The sequence below is a fragment of the Fomitiporia mediterranea genome (genome assembly GCF_000271605.1).
Source record: "Fomitiporia mediterranea MF3/22 unplaced genomic scaffold FOMMEscaffold_12, whole genome shotgun sequence".
NCBI lineage: Eukaryota > Fungi > Basidiomycota > Agaricomycetes > Hymenochaetales > Hymenochaetaceae > Fomitiporia > Fomitiporia mediterranea.
In genome coordinates, this window is record NW_006760397.1 from 778,273 (window position 1) to 800,510 (window position 22,238).

The following is a 22,238-nucleotide window of genomic DNA, read 5'->3' on the forward strand; positions in this document are numbered from 1 at the left end:
AATCTTCAGCAGTTGATTACATAAGCAACTATAATATTAGTTGTCAACTGATAGAACATTTCAATTCAATTATTGTATTTAGGTATAAAATAAAATTATTGATCTACTTTGTAATATAGTAAAAAGTAATATGACATGTATATAGCTTTCTAAACACACTGATGTGATTATTACAAGTAGATGAAATATTTTTTTACAAATATTGTAAACTATTTGTATAAATAGTCTAAGTATAATATACATATTATATACTTATAGTATACTTTTATTAAGATAATAATAATATAACAAGTGCTCTTACACTATTATATACATTAATATACCTTTTACATAAATTATAAGGTAACAATAGTTATTGTTACATTATTATATTATAAATATAATTCTTTCTTTGAAATTATAATTAAAATGTAATACAAGCATAATACTTTAGACTATCATACAAAGTTAGTATAATACTTGTAATAGATTGTATTCATCCATAACACTTACTTAGCCTTTATATACATCAACATGTCTTATACAAACTTTACAATTGATTTGCAAGTCTTGTAATTACTTTACAATATACATACAATACTTATGTTACTTTACAAAGTCTACAATATATTATAAGAAATACAACTTTTTCCTAATGATAGAGTAGGGGGGGTCTGCAACTGTAATGTGTTGGTTAACACAGTCCTAGCAATGCCTAGTTATAGGCAGAACACCCACTAGCTGTACTGACTTTCAGTACTAGTCTACCCCTTTGACAGACACCTGATCAACTTTGATTGTGGCCAATATCTGTTAATGTCCTATATACACACTTCTTTTTTTCCTTTCAAGTACTTGTATACTCTTTGTGTTCCAGACTTTCTCTAGGAAGGAGGATTGTCTTGTGTATGGAGTAATGCTTATAGGCTAAAGACTTTGAGATGTACCCTCAGTATAGGCTAGGGGCTGGGACAGTACAGTTGAATCTTACAAGACTCCTGGTCAGGCTGGCTGTACCCCTTCCTAGGCTGGGTTCTCTTAGACTTGATGTGATACAAGTAACCTCCTATATATTTTCCTCTATACCCCTGTTCCTCTTACTTTTATTATTATTGTGTACACTGGGTGGATGTAGTTTTTGTAGTGTGCTCCACCAATATGACAACAAATTGTGTAATAACTCTTGAATGCATAATTGAATTCTCTCAGTTATCTTTGTACATATCAAAACTTTTTAGAAGACAACTTTATATCTATAAAGATTGGCACTGTAAGTGATATCTGAAGAAATAGATTTTTTTCATCTTTGCAACGGACGATTCCTTACGTCATCGTAATATGGTGGATGAAGAGGGTTGTAAACGCGACGCGTCAATTCCCACGAATGTATTACCAAATACGTCTACAATACAGTCGAATTCGCTTTCAACTGTTACTGTACTGTAGCCTCCAGACACGTCCGCCTCGACATTTTATCCTCGAATTATACAACAGCCAAGGGGTACAATGGATACAACAAACCTATATGCCCAGGCAGCAGAGGTGCTTGCAGCATCTCATGCGACGCGTGACGACCTTGCAGCGTTGCTTGATCCCAAGACCGGGTTTGCACCCAAGTTGAGTGCGATGTGTAGGAAACGGTGTGTCTTATCAACACTTGCTATTTTTTCTTTAGTATTTTAAACTAAACTATTAATGAATTGCTCTTCGTTTGGAACCCGAAGTATTGACGAATTGATGGAGAACGGTACCACGCTGGAGGACGGTGAAATGTTGCGTTTGGAAAGTAATACATGGGATTTAGTTCAGTTACTTATGGCGTGCGTAGCTCACTTAACAATCGTCTTCCTCTGCTTAAATTAAAAATCTTACACCTCACTTAGGGTGCGTACTACTGAGCCAACCCTCCCTCCCTCCGCAAAATCCCTTCTACGAAGAAATCCTTATACACCAACGTCAACCCTCGCGCAATCAATCCTCCTACACTCACCACTCCTCAACGAGCTCGTTATTGTACGGGAATGGTTGCATGACAATGCTCCCCCTGTCCGTGCACCGGAGGATGCATTAGGGTATTGGAGGTTTACAAAATTGAGATTGCAGCATGCACAGAGGACAGGTGACAAGAAGGATGTAGAAAGCCTCGTAAAGGAGATGGATCCTGATGCAATCAATAGAGAGGATGAGGAGGAAAGTGGAGGAAAGAGAGTCCTGGATGCTGATGATGCTGTACGTCTTTGACTTTCCGTATGTTCACTCGCGAATTTTAATTGAACCAAAAAACAAAACAAAAAACAGAACTACGAAAAGGCACTAGCGCAAGCGCTATACGCGTACGTACGCGCTGGGAGGTTGGACGAGGCGGTTGATTTATGTAGAAGAGCGAAGAGGCCGTGGCGGGCCGCTAGCATTCGTGGATCATTACTTTTCGAATGGAAAGCGCTTGAAGATCAGTCGCAGGATCACGAAGACGCGAGTTTCTCCGATGGTTGGTCGGGAAATAAGAGGAGAAATTTATGGAAGGCGACAGTCACACGAGCTGCCTTAAACGTAGGTTTTCTGTTCAATTGTTTTATTCCTTAACTCAAAATATCTGGTATAGCCCCTTCTCTCAGAACCAGACCGAGCTCTGCACGCTGCGCTCGCACCATCCCCTGCAACATCCGTGGTACTCAAATCTGCATGCCGAACATGGCATGATCACCTCTGGGCCCAAGTTAGCATAGTCTGCGAAGGCAAGCAAGTTGACGCTCTCTCACGCGCTGGCGGAGGAGGTGGATATTGGGAAGGCGGAGTTGAAGCCGTAGAGCGAATTGCTGCAGAGAGCACTCTCACTTCTTCTCCAGTGCTGCAACAAAGGGAAAGAGAAGAAGAGGAGGCAGAGGAAAGGGAGTGGGAAAAGGAGGTTGTCAGTGCACTTAAGGCACTTTCGAATGTTGGTGTAGCAGAAGGGTAGGCTATTCACGCGTCTCTGGCTTCTTCTTGAGTTGAGTGTAACTGATAAACTTATTAGACCACCCGCATCGGACCCATTCCATGTTTCGCAGCTTCACATCATACTTAATCAAACTGACAAACTTCTTTCGGACTTCGCTTCCGGAATTCAGACGGGAGAGTTTAATCCTGGACAACCAAAGTTCGTCTATTTAGGATTTTTTCGTACTTGCATTTGCTCACTGAAGGATGAAAAGTTTCCCGACCTTAACGCGATTCTTCGCACACCTGTGCCTCTTCCTTCGAATGATCGACATGCCCGTACCCGCAGATGCAACGCAAGCCATCCTCGAGGTCTATTTGCAGGTCTTAGAGGTATGTTATATTTGACTGTTCCGCGTATCCAATCCGAGCACATTCAAAACCTCATCCGTTTTTTTTTCAGGAAGCAGGCCAACGAGAACACATTGCCTTATACGCAAGTGCATTAGGCGAAAACGCTGTCGAGCGATACGCTTTGTTCCTCACAAGTCTGGACCTCTCTGTCGACGTTAACGATCGACGACAAACCTTAAGGCGTGCTGAGAGGCATGGGTTAGATATTATCCGCGTTGCGCAGGTCACTGCTGAGAAAACGCTCGATAAGGCTTTCGAGGTACGTTCCTCATTTTACTATTTCCTTTATCCATTCATATCTCTCTGTCTTGCGTATTAATGAATGGACAATATGATGAATAGGAGCTACCACGTATGAAGAAGGCTTTGTCACCTGTTCTCGCTCTTGAATCGGAATTGTCGGATATGGAACTGTTCCTTATTCGGTCTATAGAGTGGACGACATTCCAAGAACAGACGTACCGTGATGCTCTTGAGCAGGCGAATGCTATTTTCCGATATTTCTTAGGATGTGGGAAAGTCCAAGCAGCACGGATCCTACTAAGAATGCTTCCGTCGCAACTTCAATCACTCCCTGTTAACGATATGCGCTCTCGGATGCATAGTACTGAATACCTCCACTACTTCCAATTCTTTGCGATTTGGGACTTGTTCGACCGTATTGCCGAGTTGCAGGAGGCGGAGTCTGGGTGTTCGACCAGGGGTGCGAAGGAAGCTTGGTTGGCTAGCTATTCTGTATGTGACTTCCTGTCATTCTTATTTGATTGTTTTGTTGAGAATTGTGCTTATTTATGCTATTTGACTATCGGTAGGGCCTTCTGGATAACATACGGGAGCAGATCGTCGAGCTTTTAAAAACCGAATGGCTCGTGAACGAAGAAGAGGTGGAGGGGAGTCATACTCGTGAGTGCTTCTTGTTGAATGAGGTTTAATAATTCACACTCGCCACGCTTCATTCTGATTGCGTCGTCTATGAACCAGAGGATCAACGGAAGGTCACTCTCGTTCGCATACGCAGGATATACATCCCAGACCTCGTCATCCGACTACACATGTTACTAGTTGAGTCAGGAGATCGAATTCCTCAGTACGTCTCCTTTCGTCCTCCGTCTTATATCTCCTTCTCATGTCCACACTCGTATGTACCAAATAGGAACCTGAAACACACATTCACTCTCGCAAACATCGTCGCGGACTCGCGATACGGGATCTACGAAGACTTCATCGCGCAGGGTGGAGCGGAGAGGTTGGAGAATTATTTGCGTGCGGTGAGATTAGCAGTTGTAAAAGGATTAGAAAATGGCGGGGGTGGAGCGGATGTGTTCAGGGCCCTTAGGATGGCATAGACAGAGCCTTGGGATATAAGCAATATAGGAGGATACCAGCGAACATTGATGGACTCTGGTGTTAGTGACCATATAGTTGTGTGATCCATCCTCCACACACCTTATGATCCATTACTCATTTGACTGTAGATTCCTTTCCTGATCATTTAGCTCGTGTACATCGTTTACTTGCAAATGGCGTCTTAAGAGTAGCCACAAGTTGTGATTCTCGAATCGCTCATAGCTCACAGACACCCGACTTTGCTTTTTTGTATAAGGCGCATTTTTGATGCCCGTCAGGTTTCGCTTACGCTCCACCAGACTTTAGTGCAAAGCGGATTCCCTTGGCCAGGAACACATAGTAACCCTGGACTTGCCGTTGTGCATTGTTGCATTATAAAGGTCTATTAACGGTATCTTGAGGCTTCTTTAGTGCTGCACAGTGCACCTTGCATACTCTCCTTGTTCTCTGTCTATCTCTGCGTTTCTCGTCAACCCACCTGAACAAGGCACTAATCAACTAATCACCTCGGAAATATACTTAACTCCATTTCCGCTTCACTTCATCTGAAATATGTCAAGACCTATGAACATGCTCGCCTGGACCTTCCTTGCCCTCTTCGCAGCACTCTCAGTATCCGCACACGGATCGCATGGGATGAAATGTAAAGCCTATGGACCACTTAGTACAACGAACACTGTTGCTTTTGGGAACTGCAAGCCAGGTGTGAGGTACGTTTCCATTTCCTCTCTTACCAATCCCGTTTTGTTATGTTTGAGGAAAACTGAAATTCTCTGGTCGCATTACAACAAACGAACAGTTACACATGTATTGCGACTGACAGCACGGGATGCGATCCAGGAGACCCGAGCAACATTGAGTCTCTGGTAGTTCGCGTGAGTAACTTATCTCTTAAGTTCTTAACATAGAGCAATTCTGAGATATGTGAATATTAATATCAGGACCCGTCAAATGCCCAACCACTCGGAGGTTCTGCAAGCGTCGCCAAGGCACCTTTTACTTGTCCACAAACAGGAATGGTCTCTTGTGCCGTAGTATTCACCACACAAGGCAAAGCCAAGGCCAGCCACTACAGATTGAAGATCGTCCCAAGCGGCGGAGGTGGTCAACAAGGGCAAGGCAGCGGAAGCAGTGGGAATGGCGCGCAGAGCACGAGCCAGGGGCAAAATGGGAATGGTAATAGTACTCAAAGTGCGAACAGCCCGGGCAATAGTGGTAATGGTACACAGGGTGGAAACGATGAATACGATGACTGTTAAATTATTCACACTAATGCCCATCCTCTCTTGTGCGTACCCTCGTTGGGTTCGGGAGAAAGAGGGTATGTAGAACATCGATTATTCGACTTTTCGTTACTTTGCTTACATGAATGACCGGCTGGGCCGTCGTTGGGGTCGGATAGTTGATTGGATTATATAGCGTGGTAGACGTAGTTAACCTCACCCTTGTACGATTTTAAAATCCCCTTTCGTAGACATGTTTAATTATACCTTTCGTGTTTTCTTAATTACCGATTTCCCTCAGTGGAGCAAATGAGTCTCGACCGAGAGAGGATTCATGCAAATGAGCAGCCTGAAGCGTGAGAACGAATGTCAGAGTCAGACCCAGAATCGCAAAGTTGTTAATCTCCCAAGTGCAATGTTATGTAAGGCCTCCATACTTGACATCCTTTCCCCCATCTCTACTACTTCGCGTATCATCTGTCCTACTGGAAAGCAGAGCAGAGCAGATAAGAGGGAAACGACCAATCATTGCTTGAAAGCTCCTCACGTGCGGTGTCCGCAAAGTGAACCCCAACATAATCCTTGTTTGCACCTCCCTCTCCTCCCTCCCTCCATCTGCAGACATCGGCTTCGGCACCCGTCACATCAAACTATTTGCTTTGCATCCGAGTTCTCCAATTCCAGCAGGACGAGCATATTGAACCTCGTCGGTGACGCATACTGGCGATGGAAGACGAAGCGCATATTACCCGCTTCTCATGTGTATTGTTTGTAGATGCATACTATGCACATGCAGAAGCATTTATAGGACCAGCGATGCGTGAAGGGTTTCAATTGCGTTTCTCCCCGTTTCTTGCTGCTGCAGTATCTGCATTCTCTAGCAGAGTCGAGGTCTCGTCCGTTACGCACCGCATAGCTAAGCAATTCGTCTAGATAACTTTTCAGATCCTCGACTCGTACTTGAACTTACCCACGTAAAACAGAAGAAATGTACTTCAAACCAGCATTGATTAGCGTTATTGCGCTCCTGGGGAGTGCCTCTGTCGCAAGTGCTGCTGCAGCAGCGTCCGCGTCCTCCATTATCGACCTCACCGCTGGTCATTCCAAGCGCCAGGTGCAGGAGATCTCAGGCGAAATCGGGTGCAGCGCAAAGGGTCCCCTCTCGGGTCCTTGGGCTATTGAGCTCTTCACTTGCCAGCCTGAAGCCAAGTAAGTTATCCCGTTCTTCTAGAAATGGATTGATTACTGACTGACTCCGGACGATGTTGACAGCTTGACATGCCAGGCTACTGACTCTTCTGGATGCACGGCCGGCGATGCGACTGCCCTTGATAGAATTATGGTAATAGTGAGTACCGTTTTGAGTTTGTTGTGAACCTGAAAATCGTCTTCTGACATACAATACGATGGTGACAGGACCCAACGACTGGTACCCCGTTGAGCGGTGGTGCAGCTACCGCAATGGCCAACTTCAGCTGCCCAGATAACGGTCTCATCATCTGCTCCCTCCAATTCGGCGACAACGGCACCTCCTCGGGCAACTTCGGTATGCGTATCGTCAATACTTCTGACATCGAAGGGTAGGTGTTTCTCCGTTCTTTCTTAAAAATCGGAATAAGAATACTGAGAATTTAGGAACTCCACCGACTTCAGCAACGCGACATACGGTGGAGACAACTCGACGAGCTCTGCCAATACGACTGACTCCTCCACGATGCCTTCTGACTCCTCTAACAGCACTGCTAGCGGCGGCCCAACTGACTCTGCCTCTGAAAGCGGCAACCCAGCCAATGCTACTGATACTGACAGTGGTATGGGCTCTGAAACCGGCAGTGGCGCTCCCTCTAGTACCGACAGCGGTACGGGGTCTGAAACTGGCAGTGGCGCTCCCTCTGGTACCGAAAGCGGTACGGATTCTGGTACGGGCACTGATACGGGCAGTGGTGCTCCCACTGGCACCGAAAGCGGTATGGGTTCCACTACCTCCGGTGTAGGCGACCCAGTGAGCAGTGAAGTTTTAGGTTCCAACTCAGGAGGAGCAAGCGGCGGAAGCACCAGCGCACCCACAAGCACTGCTCCCAGCGAGTCCTCCAGTGCAGGTGGCCTCGACAGCGCCTCTGGTGAACCCTCTGGCTTCAGCAAAATCTAAACGCGCAAAGTTGAACGTACGCGAGAATGGTGTTGAGCGTGAGTCCTCCTTTGCAGCGAGTTTCTGCAAAGTTGTTGTATGTGTGAGATGATTACTATTAGTAATCAGTTGGCATGGATTGCTTGATAGATAGATTCCCTTTCTCTTCTGCCTTCCAGATTCTTTTGTTTCTTTTCTGTTCTCTACTCTCGTCTTCTCTTTCTCTTTATTTCGCCCGACGCCGAGTTTCAAGACAAATGTCAATAGGACGAACATTAATTTATTGTAGCACGCTGAGAATATGTTTGACTTTGACGAAATCTACGATCCTTTCTCCATCTCAGTTATGTTATGACGCACAATCAGGGCAAAGCAGATGAACGAACCTCTATGATTTATTCTCATTTATACACCGTACACCTTCCTAGCGTTCTCTCGCGATTCTCGCATCACGCGGTCACGGTCATACTCCACGCCAGCCTCACTTGCGACACCTGCAACAAAGTCTGCTGTCCATGGTATCATCGCAGTGTGGCAAATTGGAAATCGAGTTCCACTCTTAAGTTCTGGGAACGCCTTGTAGATATTATTTGGAACCATGTAGGGGGCATCCGTCTCAAGTAGTATTCGTAGGGGTCCGGATGATGTCGAGTCGTCGTTTGATCTTACGAGATTGCGAATGACATCGGAAGTATTGGTATTCGTAGAATACGTTATGACACCTAAAAATGCAATCAAATGAGCCAACTGAATTAAGTGGAGCGCAGTAAGAATATGAACCCGTAATTCCGATGTGTAAATTAGGGTAGTGGTCCAGTAACCTCTGTGCGAATTCTGGCGTGTCTGTAAAGCAGTGAACGTGGATCTTGACGAAAATCAGCATATTTCAGCATCTCCAGAAATTAGGCACGTACTTTGTGACCCTTTGGCACGATCTCTTTCAGAATACGCTCAGTATCCTCCTCTGCCTCGCGCGTGTGAATTGTCAGAGGTTTTCCTAAACGAACGGCGTGTTCTAACTGTCGAGCGAAAACTTGTCGTTGGACATCCCGTGGCGAAAGATCATAGTGATAATCAAGGCCAATCTCTCCCCATCCGACGTTTCGCGGGTGATTCATTGCTTCTAATCTTGAACAAAATCAGCGATCGGGCAATCACTTGGTACGGAGAATTACCGACATCTCTGCTTCCACTGTATCTGTATAGTCTTTTGCCTCATGCCTGTAGCTCCATTACTTGCAAGTCAATGCTAAGTAAGTCAATGCTTACGGATGTACACCTGTATTGTAAACTTGGCTTAAATGTTCCAACCGTATACGAATATGGACGCAACTTACCCATAACAAACCAATATTCAGTCCCGCTCCATTTTTCCATCCTGTCCTCTGGCATGATAGCTGAGTCTGCCAGTTCTCTCCATTGAGACTGCACAGGTGCTTCACAATAGACATCCACCATGGCTTCTACGTTCTTTCCCTCGTAGGCTCCACGCACGAAATCAAATACAGATTTGTATTTTCCTGCAGGGTATTTACTGCGATACGCCGAGAATGTGGATAATAGATGCGTGTGGGTATCCACAATTGGTTCCCTTGAGGATTCTATCGCCGTCAGGAAGAGCTGGGGCTCTTCAGGAGCCGGCGGTCGCTTCTTGTTGTTCTTGCCCATCCTGACGTTTCTTCCAACGGAATGAGGAATGCAAGTGGCGTGGGTCCGCTGAGAGATAGCCCGTCTTGCAGAAAGAGCTCTATAAGAGCTATGTATTACTGGTACTCGGAGCAGGATGAAAAGATTGGTTAAGCTAATGCTTAGAGCAGAGGGAAGGGAAAAGAGAGGTTGGTGCTTGAGTCATGTAAGATCACGTGGCTCAATCATCGCCATTTTCTCATCTCGCCAAAGTGACCAAACAAATGAACATTTTTTACAAATGAACATTCTCTAATGGACTAAAATTTAAATTTCGATAATTTCGATAACGACATACTAGAGTCCTCGCCGCTCTTAGGCACGGATTAGGTGTCCTAGTAAACACAACTGGAAGATCTGAAATAAAAATGGATTTTATTGAGTACGTCCCCTCTTTTTGCAAAATTCCCTGACTAAAAATAATAATACAGGATCGTCCCTGTGTCGAAGATCCTATCGCATACACGCTACCTGTTAACTCTCCGGTCGGCAGAGGGTGTATATCGCTCGCTTCTGCTTTTCAGGCTGTCGACAAACTCCGCAACTGAAAACGCGGAATCCGAGTCAATTGCTGATCAGCTCTATGTCATGGAGTCAGCGTGTCCGCACCTAGGAGCAGACCTGTCGCATGCAGATATTGAAGAGTGCGAGACTGGCGCAGTTGCTGTTTGTCCTTGGCACAGGTAGGATATACTTGAACATCACGTATCATTACTCACATGTAATTATCCGACCTATGCAGGTATGACTTCGACATGCGTACAGGCCAAAGTGATACGGGCCTACGAGCTTGCGTGTACAAAGTCGAAATCAAGAAAGCTTCCTCTAATGATATCGACGATACGGTATGGATCGAAGCTCCTGAAGGAGGGACGAACTGGCGCCTTGTTGAGTTCAGGCCCGTTTCAGAAGGTGACACATCTACATCAAATCCTATCTCATTGTTCGACTATATATTATCTCAACTCATTTCTCAACTCCATTTTTCAGATTTCGCTGATCCTCCGCCGCAAAGGGCGGTTACGAACTCAATCGAGTCGTCTACTCCAGATTTGATTACACTCAGAGAACCCGTCGTCCCAATCGAGAACCCTCCAAAAACACTCATCGAATGGGCCGTTCTTATACTCAATACCGCTCATCCCCAACTTAAAGTCGAACGAACGAAACACGCCGTCAGCCTATTTCGTTCTGGAAAACTCAAGTCTATAGGTCGCGGGAAGGATGCGCCGAAACCACCTGATGTCCCGCCTAGAGAGGATGTGATGAAGTTCGTTGATCCTGGACGAGCCGCGAAGAGGAAGGGGAGGCCTGCAATGTTGCATGCGCTTGCGAATATTGAGCAATGGGCGTGAGTGGTGCTGTACTTTGACTATCTCATATCTATGTAAGACTAATAACTCTATTAGGATTGACCTTGCGTGAGCCCTCACATTTTATTCATTTCCGGAGCACAGCACTAATTCTGAATCAGCTGGGACGCAATCGCTCGCTTCGGTCCTGCACACCCCACCTTGCCTCATCAATTTTTCTCTGACTTTACAAAAGTCGCATTGGATGAAGCCAAACACTTCTCCCTCCTCCTTGCGCGGCTACATAGCCTCTCTACATTCTACGGCTCTCTTCCTATTCACGCAGCTCTCTGGTCCAGTGCAACTGAAACTGCACACTCCCTCCGTGCTCGCCTTGCCATCGTGCACCTCGTACACGAAGCGCGCGGGCTAGACGTCAACCCTTCCACCATATCCAAATTCGCCAAACAAGGTGATGAGGAGTCCGTTAAAGCGTTGAACATCATACATAATGATGAATTAACGCATGTAACGGCTGGACATCGTTGGTTCACGTTCGTGTGTAAAGAAGAGGGTGTGGACCCAGTGAGCACATTCCGGGAGGAAGTAAAGCGACATTTTTCTGGGAGTTTAAAGGGTCCGTTTAATGTCGAGGATAGGGAGAAAGCCGGATTGACGAGGGAGTTTTACGAAGACCTTGTTGGAGAACTAAGAGAACAGCCAAAGCTTGAGGTACCCTCTGTTAAGGTGACGTAAATAACGTACGCGTGAACCGATTTGAACTGTGGCCCAGTGTGGGCTTGTGGGCTTATTGGTAAAATGCTGGTGACGCAATTTCATCATCTGGCTGTGCATCCTGTGATACAAATATTAGGTTCCTGTATTGAACTACATTTAATTTGGACCTAATATGCAACCATATTATCATCCGAATCAGCACGTAATTTTTCCTACTCCTTCAATAGTACAGCAGAGGACCAGTATTCAGCCTGCTAAAGTATAGTTGGATGTCTTAACAAATTCAAGTTAAGGCTCTGTTACAATACTAAATAGGAATGTACATTAGCAATCTCGGGACAAGTAATGTAGACTTTAAAACTCCGAATCTATTGGACGCGTTCAATGACACAGCCCATCAATCGATAGGCAACACTACTTAATATTGGGACGCGCATCCTGTTTCATCGCCTCCTATTTTACAAAGGATATGTGTTCCTTGTCCTACTGTGCTTTATGTCCTATATCTGCCCGTGCCTTCGGTACGCACAAGTGAAGCTGACGACCTCTGCTGTCCTTTGTCCACGACTATGAAGCGTGTTCTAAAGCAGCATACACCGTGGAAACGTCGTCCTGGCGCTTTGGACTGCTGTGGAGAGCGTTATCATGCCGCCGGGGGCCTACAATTGCCAGACGAGATCATATTGGAAATCGTTTCTTTGATTGACGAGGAACGGGAATCGCATCATGCACCTTGGTACTTTGCGAAAACCGTCCTCCAGCCCGCTCTGGCTGCCGTATGTCTCCTAAATAGACAATGGTATGATGCAGCAGTCGGGATTCTATACAAAGACGTCTTCCTATTCAACACACGTTCTCTGGCCGTATTTTCTCATACGATGTATAAACGGAAACACCTTCGACCACTAGCCCAATCTGTCTTTTTCACGCAAGTTTATTCCGATGACGGAAATCACTGGAAAGGGTTTTCCAATTGGTGGGATCTTATGAGGGTATATGAACTATGCCCGAACTTGCACTCCGAGACGTTGAAGAAACGTTTCGCTTGGTCTACTCGTGCCATCCCGAGCGCCCTGCTTGATCGCTCTCGCCAACGCTATCATCATCGGATTTCACGTTTCGACATTAATGCGCTTACGCGGTTGGAGGTCGAGTCTCAGAAAGCGTCTATGGATGTCTTTTTCACATCAGATCTTACCCTCGCCGCCCTTGAGGACCTCGTCGTTAAAAACTACCATTATTATGGCCCCCCGTTCGACGGACCATTCGAATGGCCCAATATGCCCCGCCTAAGAAGACTTTGCCTGAGAAATTGCACGATTTTCTCTGAATCCATCTCTTTTCCGACACCAAGTCCGGAGAATGGAGGATTACGTGCACTGGAGATTATCGGAGGGAGCTTATGTGTGTCCGATCCATGGGAAAAGCTAATAGCCATCGGCGGATCGCTTGAACTCCTGACCTTCGCGCCATCATACTTCTTCAATACCCCGCAGGATGGTCAACTCCAGCATTTCACTTCGCTCGTCATATTGCGAATCCCAAGTCGCTGTTTCGCGTGTACATGGCTTACACCAGTCATCCTCCCACCACAGCTCATTCACCTTATCACTATCGAAATACCAGTTAATGAATGTCAGAATTTACACGAGTCGCTAGATTGTGTTATGGGTGTTATAAATCAGCGCAAAGACGGAACGGCGTATCAAACGTTGGAGACGATTCGTTTGAATGCAAGCGTAGCCGAGGAGCACTTGGAAAAGTACAATGAGGTTGTTAAGTGTGCCGAAGAGGTCGGAATCGAATGCACGTTATATGACATCGGTAAGCGTTTCGTCATGTTTGGTAGCTATTCGTGTTAATTTCTCGACTACAATCGTCTAGCTCCTAGACGAAGTGACAAATTTTACTCTGCTTTATATAAAATGTCTCCCATATTTTGATCCTGGACCGCAATCCTTATTATCTATGCTCAAGTGAAGGAGGCCCGGCACATGTACAGTTGACCCTTTCACGGTTCTATGTCGAGGCCGAGTTACTGAGCCATGTTTGTATCCTCACTTGTACTCACCACTGTAGAATATATTGCAAAATTCCCTCACTGCATAAATTGATGAGCATTGTCGGCTGAAGCTGATAATCAGTGTAAATGTTGGCAAGCAGCTAGAATTTATGTACTTAGAACTCTGGATTTTTCCTTTTTATTTTATTTTAACAATGTGAGATCTTCAAAATCCAGTTTCAGACATAGCTCGATTATTATCCTGAGAGGAGAGTTGTTCGCTGACTGTACCACAACAAAATAATACTATTTGCAAGTGGATACGTGCCTTTGAATTCATCGACAGCGTAAACGCAGATAGTAAAGATCGTTTTTTTTTGTCATCGGGTCCAATGTACTGTACAAGAGAAAGTCGAGTTCCATATCCATACACTTTGCCATATTTAATATTGGATAATGTAGCCAATGCTAATTGAACAGAGTGATCTTAAAGCCCAATGCTTTTCCTGCTCCGTGATTGTTCGTCTGTTGAGCCCCACGATAAAAGATTATGGATGGAATCGGTCGTGCAGGCTTTGCAGAGACCAGGTGCTGTTGAAACGTGTGGCAATAATGGCTCCGTCGGAGCCAGGAGCAGCTATCTTCACAAGCTATGCAACGATGTCTCGCAACATGCACAAACTGATAGGATTTTGGATCTATCATGGTTTAGCCTCGTCACGATAATTTCACTGCCTAGGCCTCCTGTCCTTATCAGAAAGCGGTCTTGGGCCACTTACACATCACCATACTAGGACCATTCTAATTTCCGGCAATCCGTTGCCAATGCGTCTTGTTAAAGAAAATGATGAAGAGTAATGAAACTGCAGCCCGGATCGGTCAGTCCAGTGTGTCATGGAGGGAGAGGTCACCTACAGAGTTTCCCTCTGACGCGACCAGTGCCACAACGTTAGAACCGGCCGGCTTTTGATACCCAAGAAGGCATAATCTACCAAATCGGGACAGGGAAGCCACCAGCTTGCCATATAAGGTACTGTTCCGGACCGGTTCCGGGACATTCTATGAACTCGACTGGCGCCTTTGTCTGGCCAACCCAACAGAATATGACAAAAGCATCCATCGCATTGCGACTCCTGTCGATGAGAGAAGCCTGTTCCACACAAGACACCATACTCTTGCGTGGCCGTTCCTGGTAATATAAAAGGAGTTCTCAACGGCCAGTACAAGTAGAATTCTCCGACTTCCTATCCTATCTCCCCATATTTTACTGAAATATAGCGTCTAAATCAAATATTCGTAGATGTAAGTGGTAAGATAGGTATATATTATCTGGGCTTGAGCGTAATCGTATTAGTTTTCGACCTGATCCATGACTATCTCGTGGATGAGAAGAGTGCCGATCATGCGCCCGTTTTCTATCAAAAGTCCGTCCTTCAACCAGCTCTCGCCAATGCGGCCAAGGTGAACGCAGCATGGAACGAGGAAGCGAACCGCGTCTTATACGACAAAGTGGTCCTGACATCGAGCAAAAATGCTGCGCTTTTCGCACTGGCTTTACAGACCCATCCCGAACTTCGTCCTCTCGTGAATTCATTCATATTCACTCGCGCCTTCGCAGATAGTGTGGAGGAGTGGAAGAAAATGGATAATCACGACTTCCTCAAGCCAGTGTACGATCTCTGCCCGAACCTAGACTGGGAGAAAGTCTCGTCATATGTCCTATACAAGGATTATCATCCATCTCTGTGGTGGAACGGCGAATTCATCACTAGGCTTGACATCAAGTCGTCCGCATTTACAAAAAGCACACTCTTCCCGGAGGAGAAAATCATCTTTCCCCGCCTGGAAGATTTGACTATTCGGAACGGCTTGGTCAACAGTGAGAAAGGCAAACCACTTGTGTGGCCGCAAATGCGAAACCTTCGGAGGCTGGCTCTGATCGAATGCTATTTCGACGATCCAGAATTGAGTCTACCTGAGATAGATGACGGACCCGGATTGCGCGAGCTGGAAATCGTCAAGTGTCAGTTTATGTGCCGAGATCTATGGGAAAAACTCAAGGAAATCTTGAGCTCTTCACGTTCCTACCTGAGTGGATGGAAGAACAGGTGCCTGTGCCTTTCGACGGTTTCCCGTCGGTGTCAGTCCTTCGACTGGATGCAAAATACTTTATGGAGAGGCACAATTCCACTCCGACAGCATTGCCACTGCCAAAACAACTTGTGAAGCTCGATGTGGTTGGGCACAGAGAAGGATTTACGAGTACGACTCCGAAACTGGAGCAAGCGAGGGCAATGGTTTTCGCAATCCTCGGTGAAAATGCCAAGAAAGGTCTCTACCCTCATCTCGATACCATTCAATTGACTTGGTCTGGTGAGGGAATATGGAACGATTCCGTCTTCGAATTAGGTAATATGCCTAATGATGGCGGAGCTGAAGAGCAACAAGCTGATTCCACTGAATGGAATCAAGTTGTAGTTGAGAAATTCAAGTAAGTTACCTTCCTCCGGCCTCGTTGACAGAGTTGAATGACTCCGTCTTCCTAGGGCTTCCCGACCTGGCGACGAATCGTCTGAAGAGTCGGAGGATCCGAGATCTGCAGAGGGTTCTGTCTTCAAGCTGGTACATCATTGTGACCCACGACGTCGTTGGGAAGGAGCTGGATCTATTGTAGATGGAATAGTTGTTTTAGACGGACCTCCAACTGATCTACAGGGGTAACTCTTCGATTAGTTCAGTAGATCATTGTCGAATGTATATAATTTGTGGTTTTTCCCTAAGAACGCGTGAGTCAGTGCTAACGAGGAAAGACAAGGGCCGACCACACCTAGCTAAGGCACATTAGCATTAAATATTGGAATATTTTTGTACGTCTTCGTTAGTGACTAACAAGCAATAAGCAAGTAACAGCTCCTCAACGAAGGAGAAGGCGCAGGATCAGGCTGTGGTTTTCCTGTCCCAGTATTATATACGTTCTAGCTGCCTCTATTTATATGTAGTAGACTAGATCGTTTAAAGCTAAAAATACCTTGTCATGAATGAATGAAAGGAAAAATGAAGCACAGGAAGAAAATGGCATTGTAGCAAGACGACAACTGCGACGACGTGTCGGCGTAAAAAGGCCTTTGTATATCCTCTTTGTTCGTTTGTCAAAGCAGCGTACGTCCATTCTTTGATCAGGTGGTGCTATAGCAAAATGCATCACTGAGAGTGGTATGCCTTAATATCATAATGATGAGCGTCAGAGCTAAGGTGACTGGTAGGACTGGTGAACAGTTCGTTCTTCGTCTCGCAGCACGGTGATTTTATAGTAACCTTGTTGGTAAGCTAAGGCTCCTAGACGTTTAGAAGGTTCCATTTGCGTGTCTTGAGAGCAGCTTATTTTTACCAAGCGCTTGACTTGATCTAAGAAAAGACTTTTTGTGATAGCATGCTGAGGAAGTGGTCGTCGGGAAACGTGAACTGGCGCGACTCAAGTCGACTGTCCGTAGAAGTGATATTACATAATACGAAGCGTGGAAATAAGTAAAAAAGTTATAAAAGATCAAAAACATGTAGGGCTTTCAACGTCGCTGTTTCCCTTGACACTTTGTTCTATCTCATCTAAATGTATGAAAGAATAATTAAACGTATGAATATTATTTTGCCAAAACCAACGATACAGTCAATCAATCTCTACGTGGTCTTCTGTACACTCCTTTGCAGCAAACTCCACACACAACTCGACATCCTACTAACACCAAACCCCACACCAACAAGCAAAATCAAATCAACGGCAACAACTTCCAAAGCAGCAGCCATGAATCTCGGCGCGAACACTTTCCATACCATCAAATGTCTTCTCAAGATCGCTGCACTCGCTGCGGTTGTAAGGAGTAGTACACCGTAGTAGAGCATTACTCCTATGCTTGCGCGCACAGATTCGCCCATGATGCGAGATTTCGAGATGATAGGGCGTGCAGATGATGATGGTGAGAGTGTGACGACTTGCCAACACGCGAGGAGTGGAGCGGCCAGTGCGAGTATAGCTTGTGGGCCCAGGGTGTTGAGAAATACGGAAACGCGCGACATGAAGGATACAGTACTCGTAAACACAAATGCAGATTTCCATTGTAGCGAAGCAATAGTTGCTTGGTGTCCCGTAGCATAGAAAGCATGCAGTCCGAGTAACGCAAGTGGGGTGAGTTGGCTGAACGAGAATGGTGGGCTTTCGAAATTCTCAGCTTCGAGTGCTGCTGATAGTTTAGGTCCGGAGAACGCCATGACGAGACCCTGTGCATCGCGTACGCTATCAGAAATTTCGAGGTGCGCGAGAAGAGCGATTGTGGAAAGTGCCAAGACGAGTTGACCTGTTAGTTGTGTCGCAAGGTAGACAAGCGAAAAAGCAATGCTCCAAAAGAGTAAGTAGGGAGCTCCATACGCATTTGAGTTTACAACCACGACAGCTTTCGGCTTCGTGTTCCCGTTTGATTCAGCTGATGAAGGTTTAGATACTCGGATATCTATGCAAAGTGGATTGAGCCACCAAAGACCCATCCCACCAAGTAAAACACCTCCAAATGTGCACCAAGCGATAACGGTACGGGCTGTTCGCAAAGAACCAGCCCACTCAGGTCCAAATTGGTCCTTCGATTCTAGCCATTCGCAGATCCAGTGTATGCTACTCGCAAGAAGCGCTGGCCGAAGGACATACGAGAGGAAGCTCGGAACGAGGCCCTTGTCTGACGCCGAGATAGCCAGGAAGCGTCGGAATATGGACGGTAATACGATCGATACAGGAATCGAGAGGATAACAGCGAGAAGTGGAGAAGCCGATAACGCAGACGAGGCGTAAAACGTGACGTGGCAGTAAGGCTGTTGCTCCTCGCGACAAACAGTGCTGAACGCTATAAGACGCACACAGATAGCGTAAATGGCGGAAAAGAAAAGGATCCGTTTACGTAGGCGCTCATCTGCGGCTGTGAACCCAACGCGTACGGCAAGAACGAGGAGGCTGATGAGGAGAAATGGAACGATGCGGTCTTCCCAGAAAGTGAATGAGTTTGAGAAGAACATTATGGCGTGCAGGATTAAGATAATCGGGAGTGAATTTAATGAAGGACGTGGTAATGCTGGTAATGAATCTAGCAAAAGGGTTACGCAAGATATGGTGGACAGAACTGCTAGTACGACATCTGACAAGTCCAGCTCGGGAGCGATGCGTGATAATGCAAGATATACGACAGGACAGGCAACCAGACTCATCGTGGAAGCCTGAACAACTTTATTGGCACGCTTGCTTGCCCAACTCTCCCAATCCGAGACACCTCCTAATCGAGAATACAAGACTGCCGTCGTTACAACCGACAGCGCAAGCACGACTAGGCCAGTAGTCATCTGAACGACGTTAAACTGTGCCCAAAGCGAACGACACTCTTCCAAGACACGCCTCATGTATTTGAAGTATGCGTATGGACCTAACTCAGTCCCAGCAAGGCCCCATATATTTTCAAGTGAAGGCCATAGAGCATCGAGTTCACTGTCCGATGCGCTAGTACGGTACGCGTCAAGATAACGTCGAACCTGTTCGGCATTAAGCTTGATCGCTTTATCGAGTATTGAAGATCGGGTGAATAGTTCTGGTATGACAGATCCGAGATTATTGAAGGGAATCGGAAGGCCTAAGAGGAGAGATAGTGTCGGGACGATATCGATCTGCTGTATCCAACGGTGTTCAACAGAAGCTCCAGGATACGTAGCCTTATCCAGAAGCGCAGATGGTATAGCGTGTGCATCGGAACTGTCCTGCAAAGTAACGCCTTTGCTATAAATCCACATAGCAGCCGAAGTTTCGTAAACATCATCTCCACCATGATCGCCTTTCCTGTCCATACCATGGTCTCCAAGAACGACAAGGAGGGTGTCGTCCGCAAGAAGGTCGACAACACGACGGAATACGCCATCCATTTGCGATAGCTTTGCTTTCATCACTGCATGGTCAGGACCGACTCGATGTCCGACGTGATCTACGCCCAAGAAATGACCGACAATGGCGTGCCACGAAGGAGACTCTTCTTCGAGCAATGGGAAGAGGTGACGAGTTACACCTTCGTCGACAGTATGTAGGTCCTCGACGTTGAAGGAGTCGTATGGATAGGTCATGTTCGGTGCAAATAAAGTCGGAAATACTGTCATCCAAGTGTCATCTCCCATGAATGCTATCTTGAAAATTCATTAGCGAACATCGACAAACAATTGAGGGTAAAAAACCCAGTCTAGACACCAGCCGAAAAGTCTTTTGTATATATTTCCGCGGCAAGTGTCTAAACGAAACCATATTGCTGCAAAAGATAAAATAACGCACCCGTCTCCCAGCAATATGCAATTGATTAATTGTCGAATCCTCCTCAATTTCATAACCCGAGAAGCTGGACCCAACATCAACAAAAGTTGGCAGCGATCCAGTAGTAATTCCTTTAATCCGCTGAAGAGTCGTAGTCGGCGGGTCCGCGAACGAATGGAACAAGAACGACCTATCCGGGTACTTTGCCGTAAGTTCTCTCGGAAGAGTGAGAATATCATGATGGAATGGCGAGCGCGGTTCAGGTGGGTTGGGAGAGACGAAGTCAAAACGCAATGCGTCGATGATGAGCAGGACGACACGCTGATGCGTCTCTGGCAACGTGCATTCTCCGTTCGGACAAGAACTTATATCTGATAGTGCCATTCTTGTGAGCAAGAAACCACGCGTGAAGAGGTACAGGCCAGCCATTTGGACGAGGATCACCCATGAGAGGACCGCAATGGCCAAGCGTGCTCCTCTCGGTCTCCATTCCCAACCTGAGAGCATTCTTCCCAGAGTCCCCGCTCAGAAATCAGGGTGTCGAAAAGGTCCTTTTTTAGACCGGCTTAAGCCAGTTGGTCAAGCAGCGCAAGAGGAGAAACGCAGTGAAAGCGAAAAGTGATGTACACGTGCACGCAACGCGTCGTTTCAGGTAACAAACGAACTCCGCAAACTCCGCTGGTAGGTACAGTAGAAATTGTCATGATGCATAATGCTAGGAAGGGTCTGTGTTATTAGATTTACGTGATATTGCATTATTCATTATGAAAATCTCTACTCTATCCCTCTCGGACCTCTCTGCATTGCAACTTTTGTGTAATATTTACTATTTTCGATTTTTAATTTGGGTACCTGTTCCTGTAGTTGGTAAAGTTGAGAGAGCACTAATGTTGTCTGCTAATGATTTAGTAGTACTCGGGTTGTGCAGTGCAAGGTTTTTATTCTATACTGTACTCTACCATACTATACTACATTATGAAAAAGTCTTAAGTATTGTACTTGCTTGTTATCCCATATATTTTGTATATTTTATAAATTTTGTCTAATGGCATTTAATCTTCCTGGGGGGTTAAGCAATGATAGTACAATGTTAGATAAGTAAGTAAGAATACTTGTAAAACTTGGCAATTTCTATTATAATAATATAAATTGTCAAGTTATACAAGTGATTATAATGTACTTCCTGAGATTACAAGACTAAGACATACTTATTAATTTGTGAAAGTATAATATCTGCTTATAATGCTTAATAGTCATTACAAGTGTTTGAATAGCTTGCTTTTGCTTAGTATACAATTTTGTATTGAATAATTAATCAAATATAATTATATTTAAATTATAGAATACAAAATAGTAAATAATACATTATTTCTACAATCCCAACCCCTACACTACTAGCTGCCTCTGCCTCATTCTTCTGCAAGTAGGATCTGTGTTGGAAAAGGATGAATGCATTCTCAGGCTGTTCAAAATACTCTTTGTCACTATGTTTTGGTTGTTGCTCAGTCCCTACAAGTTGAATTACAAGTGTGTGTGAATTGAGCTTGAACAGGTTGTGGAGATTAAGGCTATGCCTGTAAGACAAGTTTAGAGTGATTAGCAAGTGACAATAAGAGAGAAAAGATGGATGCACTGTAACAGTGTGTAGCAAGTGTGGATGGGTCACCTGAGTTGGAAATCTGGAGTGTTGAATAAGCTAATTTGGGCTACAGGGGAAAGTGTGTCTGTATAAGTATGTTACATGTTCTAGCTATGACACAATGTACAATCAGAGGCACAGTGAGCTCAGTAATAGTTGCAGATGACTTCAAAGGTGTATCTCTGGGACGTTCTGGCTTAAAGGGAGAGGATAAAGTTGGTAGTACAGACAGACTCAGCTCAGGAGAGATGAGTGGTGGCTACTACTTCTGTTATTCAAAATTGTGTTATGGATGGTACTAGGGAATATAAATGCACACAGTATAGGCCTATTAAGGGTGATGTTAAGCTTAGGATAGTAGGTAGGGAAGGAGAGTGTGTGGGGGGTCAGAGAGAGGATTGTGCCTGAGGAGTGGTCATATATAAACATTGTTACAAGTGTGTACTCACCAATTGTTGCTTGTGTTACTGAGCAGGAAGAAGTATGCAAATGTATAGAATTATTGGAGAAGTTGTTCAGTATTAGTTAACAATGCAAATGTACAAATGCAAA

At 45.4% G+C, this 22,238-nt stretch overlaps 7 protein-coding genes across 7 annotated transcripts; 5 read left to right on the top strand and 2 right to left on the bottom strand.

Annotated features, from left to right (window-relative positions):
* The first annotated feature begins 1,439 nt into the window (after window positions 1–1,439).
* FOMMEDRAFT_148674 (uncharacterized protein) lies at window positions 1,440–4,885 on the top strand. Its single transcript, XM_007270198.1, has 12 exons — window positions 1,440–1,619; window positions 1,704–1,799; window positions 1,863–2,208; window positions 2,278–2,529; window positions 2,582–2,931; window positions 2,993–3,115; window positions 3,171–3,288; window positions 3,359–3,568; window positions 3,652–4,044; window positions 4,122–4,212; window positions 4,291–4,396; window positions 4,463–4,885. The coding sequence occupies exons 1-12, from the start codon at window positions 1,486–1,488 to the stop codon at window positions 4,653–4,655; spliced, it is 2,412 nt and encodes an 803-aa protein (XP_007270260.1). The 5' UTR covers window positions 1,440–1,485; the 3' UTR covers window positions 4,656–4,885.
* Window positions 4,886–5,208: 323 nt separating this feature from the next.
* FOMMEDRAFT_160504 (uncharacterized protein) lies at window positions 5,209–5,915 on the top strand (the record flags this gene model as incomplete). The annotated part of the gene is made up of 3 exons (XM_007270199.1): window positions 5,209–5,366; window positions 5,456–5,531; window positions 5,598–5,915. The coding sequence occupies 3 exons, from the start codon at window positions 5,209–5,211 to the stop codon at window positions 5,913–5,915; spliced, it is 552 nt and encodes a 183-aa protein (XP_007270261.1).
* A 952-nt stretch (window positions 5,916–6,867) lies between these two features.
* On the top strand, window positions 6,868–8,161 carry FOMMEDRAFT_31171 (uncharacterized protein; the record flags this gene model as incomplete). Its single annotated transcript, XM_007270126.1, is given in 6 exon segments — window positions 6,868–7,088; window positions 7,152–7,227; window positions 7,296–7,459; window positions 7,515–7,881; window positions 7,901–8,066; window positions 8,130–8,161. 6 exon segments carry the CDS (start codon window positions 6,868–6,870, stop codon window positions 8,159–8,161), a joined length of 1,026 nt encoding a protein of 341 aa, XP_007270188.1.
* Window positions 8,162–8,217: 56 nt separating this feature from the next.
* FOMMEDRAFT_112984 (Metallo-dependent hydrolase) lies at window positions 8,218–9,786 on the bottom strand. The gene is made up of 7 exons (XM_007270200.1): window positions 9,345–9,786; window positions 9,277–9,286; window positions 9,187–9,228; window positions 8,922–9,135; window positions 8,788–8,872; window positions 8,394–8,729; window positions 8,218–8,336 (listed from the first exon to the last, which is right to left on the bottom strand). The coding sequence occupies exons 1-6, from the start codon at window positions 9,673–9,675 to the stop codon at window positions 8,413–8,415; spliced, it is 999 nt and encodes a 332-aa protein (XP_007270262.1). The 5' UTR covers window positions 9,676–9,786; the 3' UTR covers window positions 8,218–8,336; window positions 8,394–8,412.
* A 275-nt stretch (window positions 9,787–10,061) lies between these two features.
* FOMMEDRAFT_31173 (DUF455-domain-containing protein) lies at window positions 10,062–11,741 on the top strand (the record flags this gene model as incomplete). The annotated part of the gene is made up of 6 exons (XM_007270127.1): window positions 10,062–10,075; window positions 10,125–10,376; window positions 10,436–10,605; window positions 10,684–11,044; window positions 11,103–11,114; window positions 11,168–11,741. 6 exons carry the CDS (start codon window positions 10,062–10,064, stop codon window positions 11,739–11,741), a joined length of 1,383 nt encoding a protein of 460 aa, XP_007270189.1.
* A 419-nt stretch (window positions 11,742–12,160) lies between these two features.
* FOMMEDRAFT_170432 (uncharacterized protein) lies at window positions 12,161–16,446 on the top strand (the record flags this gene model as incomplete). Its single annotated transcript, XM_007270201.1, has 5 exons — window positions 12,161–13,547; window positions 15,004–15,027; window positions 15,080–15,741; window positions 15,798–16,216; window positions 16,272–16,446. Exons 1-5 carry the CDS (start codon window positions 12,293–12,295, stop codon window positions 16,444–16,446), a joined length of 2,535 nt encoding a protein of 844 aa, XP_007270263.1. The 5' UTR covers window positions 12,161–12,292.
* Window positions 16,447–17,388: 942 nt separating this feature from the next.
* On the bottom strand, window positions 17,389–20,583 carry FOMMEDRAFT_112989 (uncharacterized protein). The gene is made up of 2 exons (XM_007270202.1): window positions 20,069–20,583; window positions 17,389–19,926 (listed from the first exon to the last, which is right to left on the bottom strand). Exons 1-2 carry the CDS (start codon window positions 20,552–20,554, stop codon window positions 17,401–17,403), a joined length of 3,012 nt encoding a protein of 1,003 aa, XP_007270264.1. The 5' UTR covers window positions 20,555–20,583; the 3' UTR covers window positions 17,389–17,400.
* Between the last annotated feature and the right edge of the window lie 1,655 nt (window positions 20,584–22,238).

Excerpts from the sequence above, each read along its gene's own strand:
- FOMMEDRAFT_148674 (XM_007270198.1), top strand. The coding sequence starts at position 1,486 with ATGGATACAACAAACCTATATGCCCAGGCAGCAGAGGTGCTTGCAGCA. Across the intron at positions 3,569-3,651 it reads CGCTCGATAAGGCTTTCGAG|GAGCTACCACGTATGAAGAA; the intron begins GTACGTTCCTCA and ends TATGATGAATAG. Across the intron at positions 4,213-4,290 it reads GGTGGAGGGGAGTCATACTC|AGGATCAACGGAAGGTCACT; the intron begins GTGAGTGCTTCT and ends TCTATGAACCAG.
- FOMMEDRAFT_112984 (XM_007270200.1), bottom strand. The coding sequence starts at position 9,675 with ATGGGCAAGAACAACAAGAAGCGACCGCCGGCTCCTGAAGAGCCCCAG. Across the intron at positions 8,873-8,921 it reads TCGTGCCAAAGGGTCACAAA|ATCCACGTTCACTGCTTTAC; the intron begins GTACGTGCCTAA and ends ATTTTCGTCAAG. Across the intron at positions 8,730-8,787 it reads TTTACACATCGGAATTACGG|GTGTCATAACGTATTCTACG; the intron begins GTTCATATTCTT and ends TTGCATTTTTAG.
- FOMMEDRAFT_112989 (XM_007270202.1), bottom strand. The coding sequence starts at position 20,554 with ATGCTCTCAGGTTGGGAATGGAGACCGAGAGGAGCACGCTTGGCCATT. Across the intron at positions 19,927-20,068 it reads TGCATATTGCTGGGAGACGG|ATAGCATTCATGGGAGATGA; the intron begins GTGCGTTATTTT and ends TGAATTTTCAAG.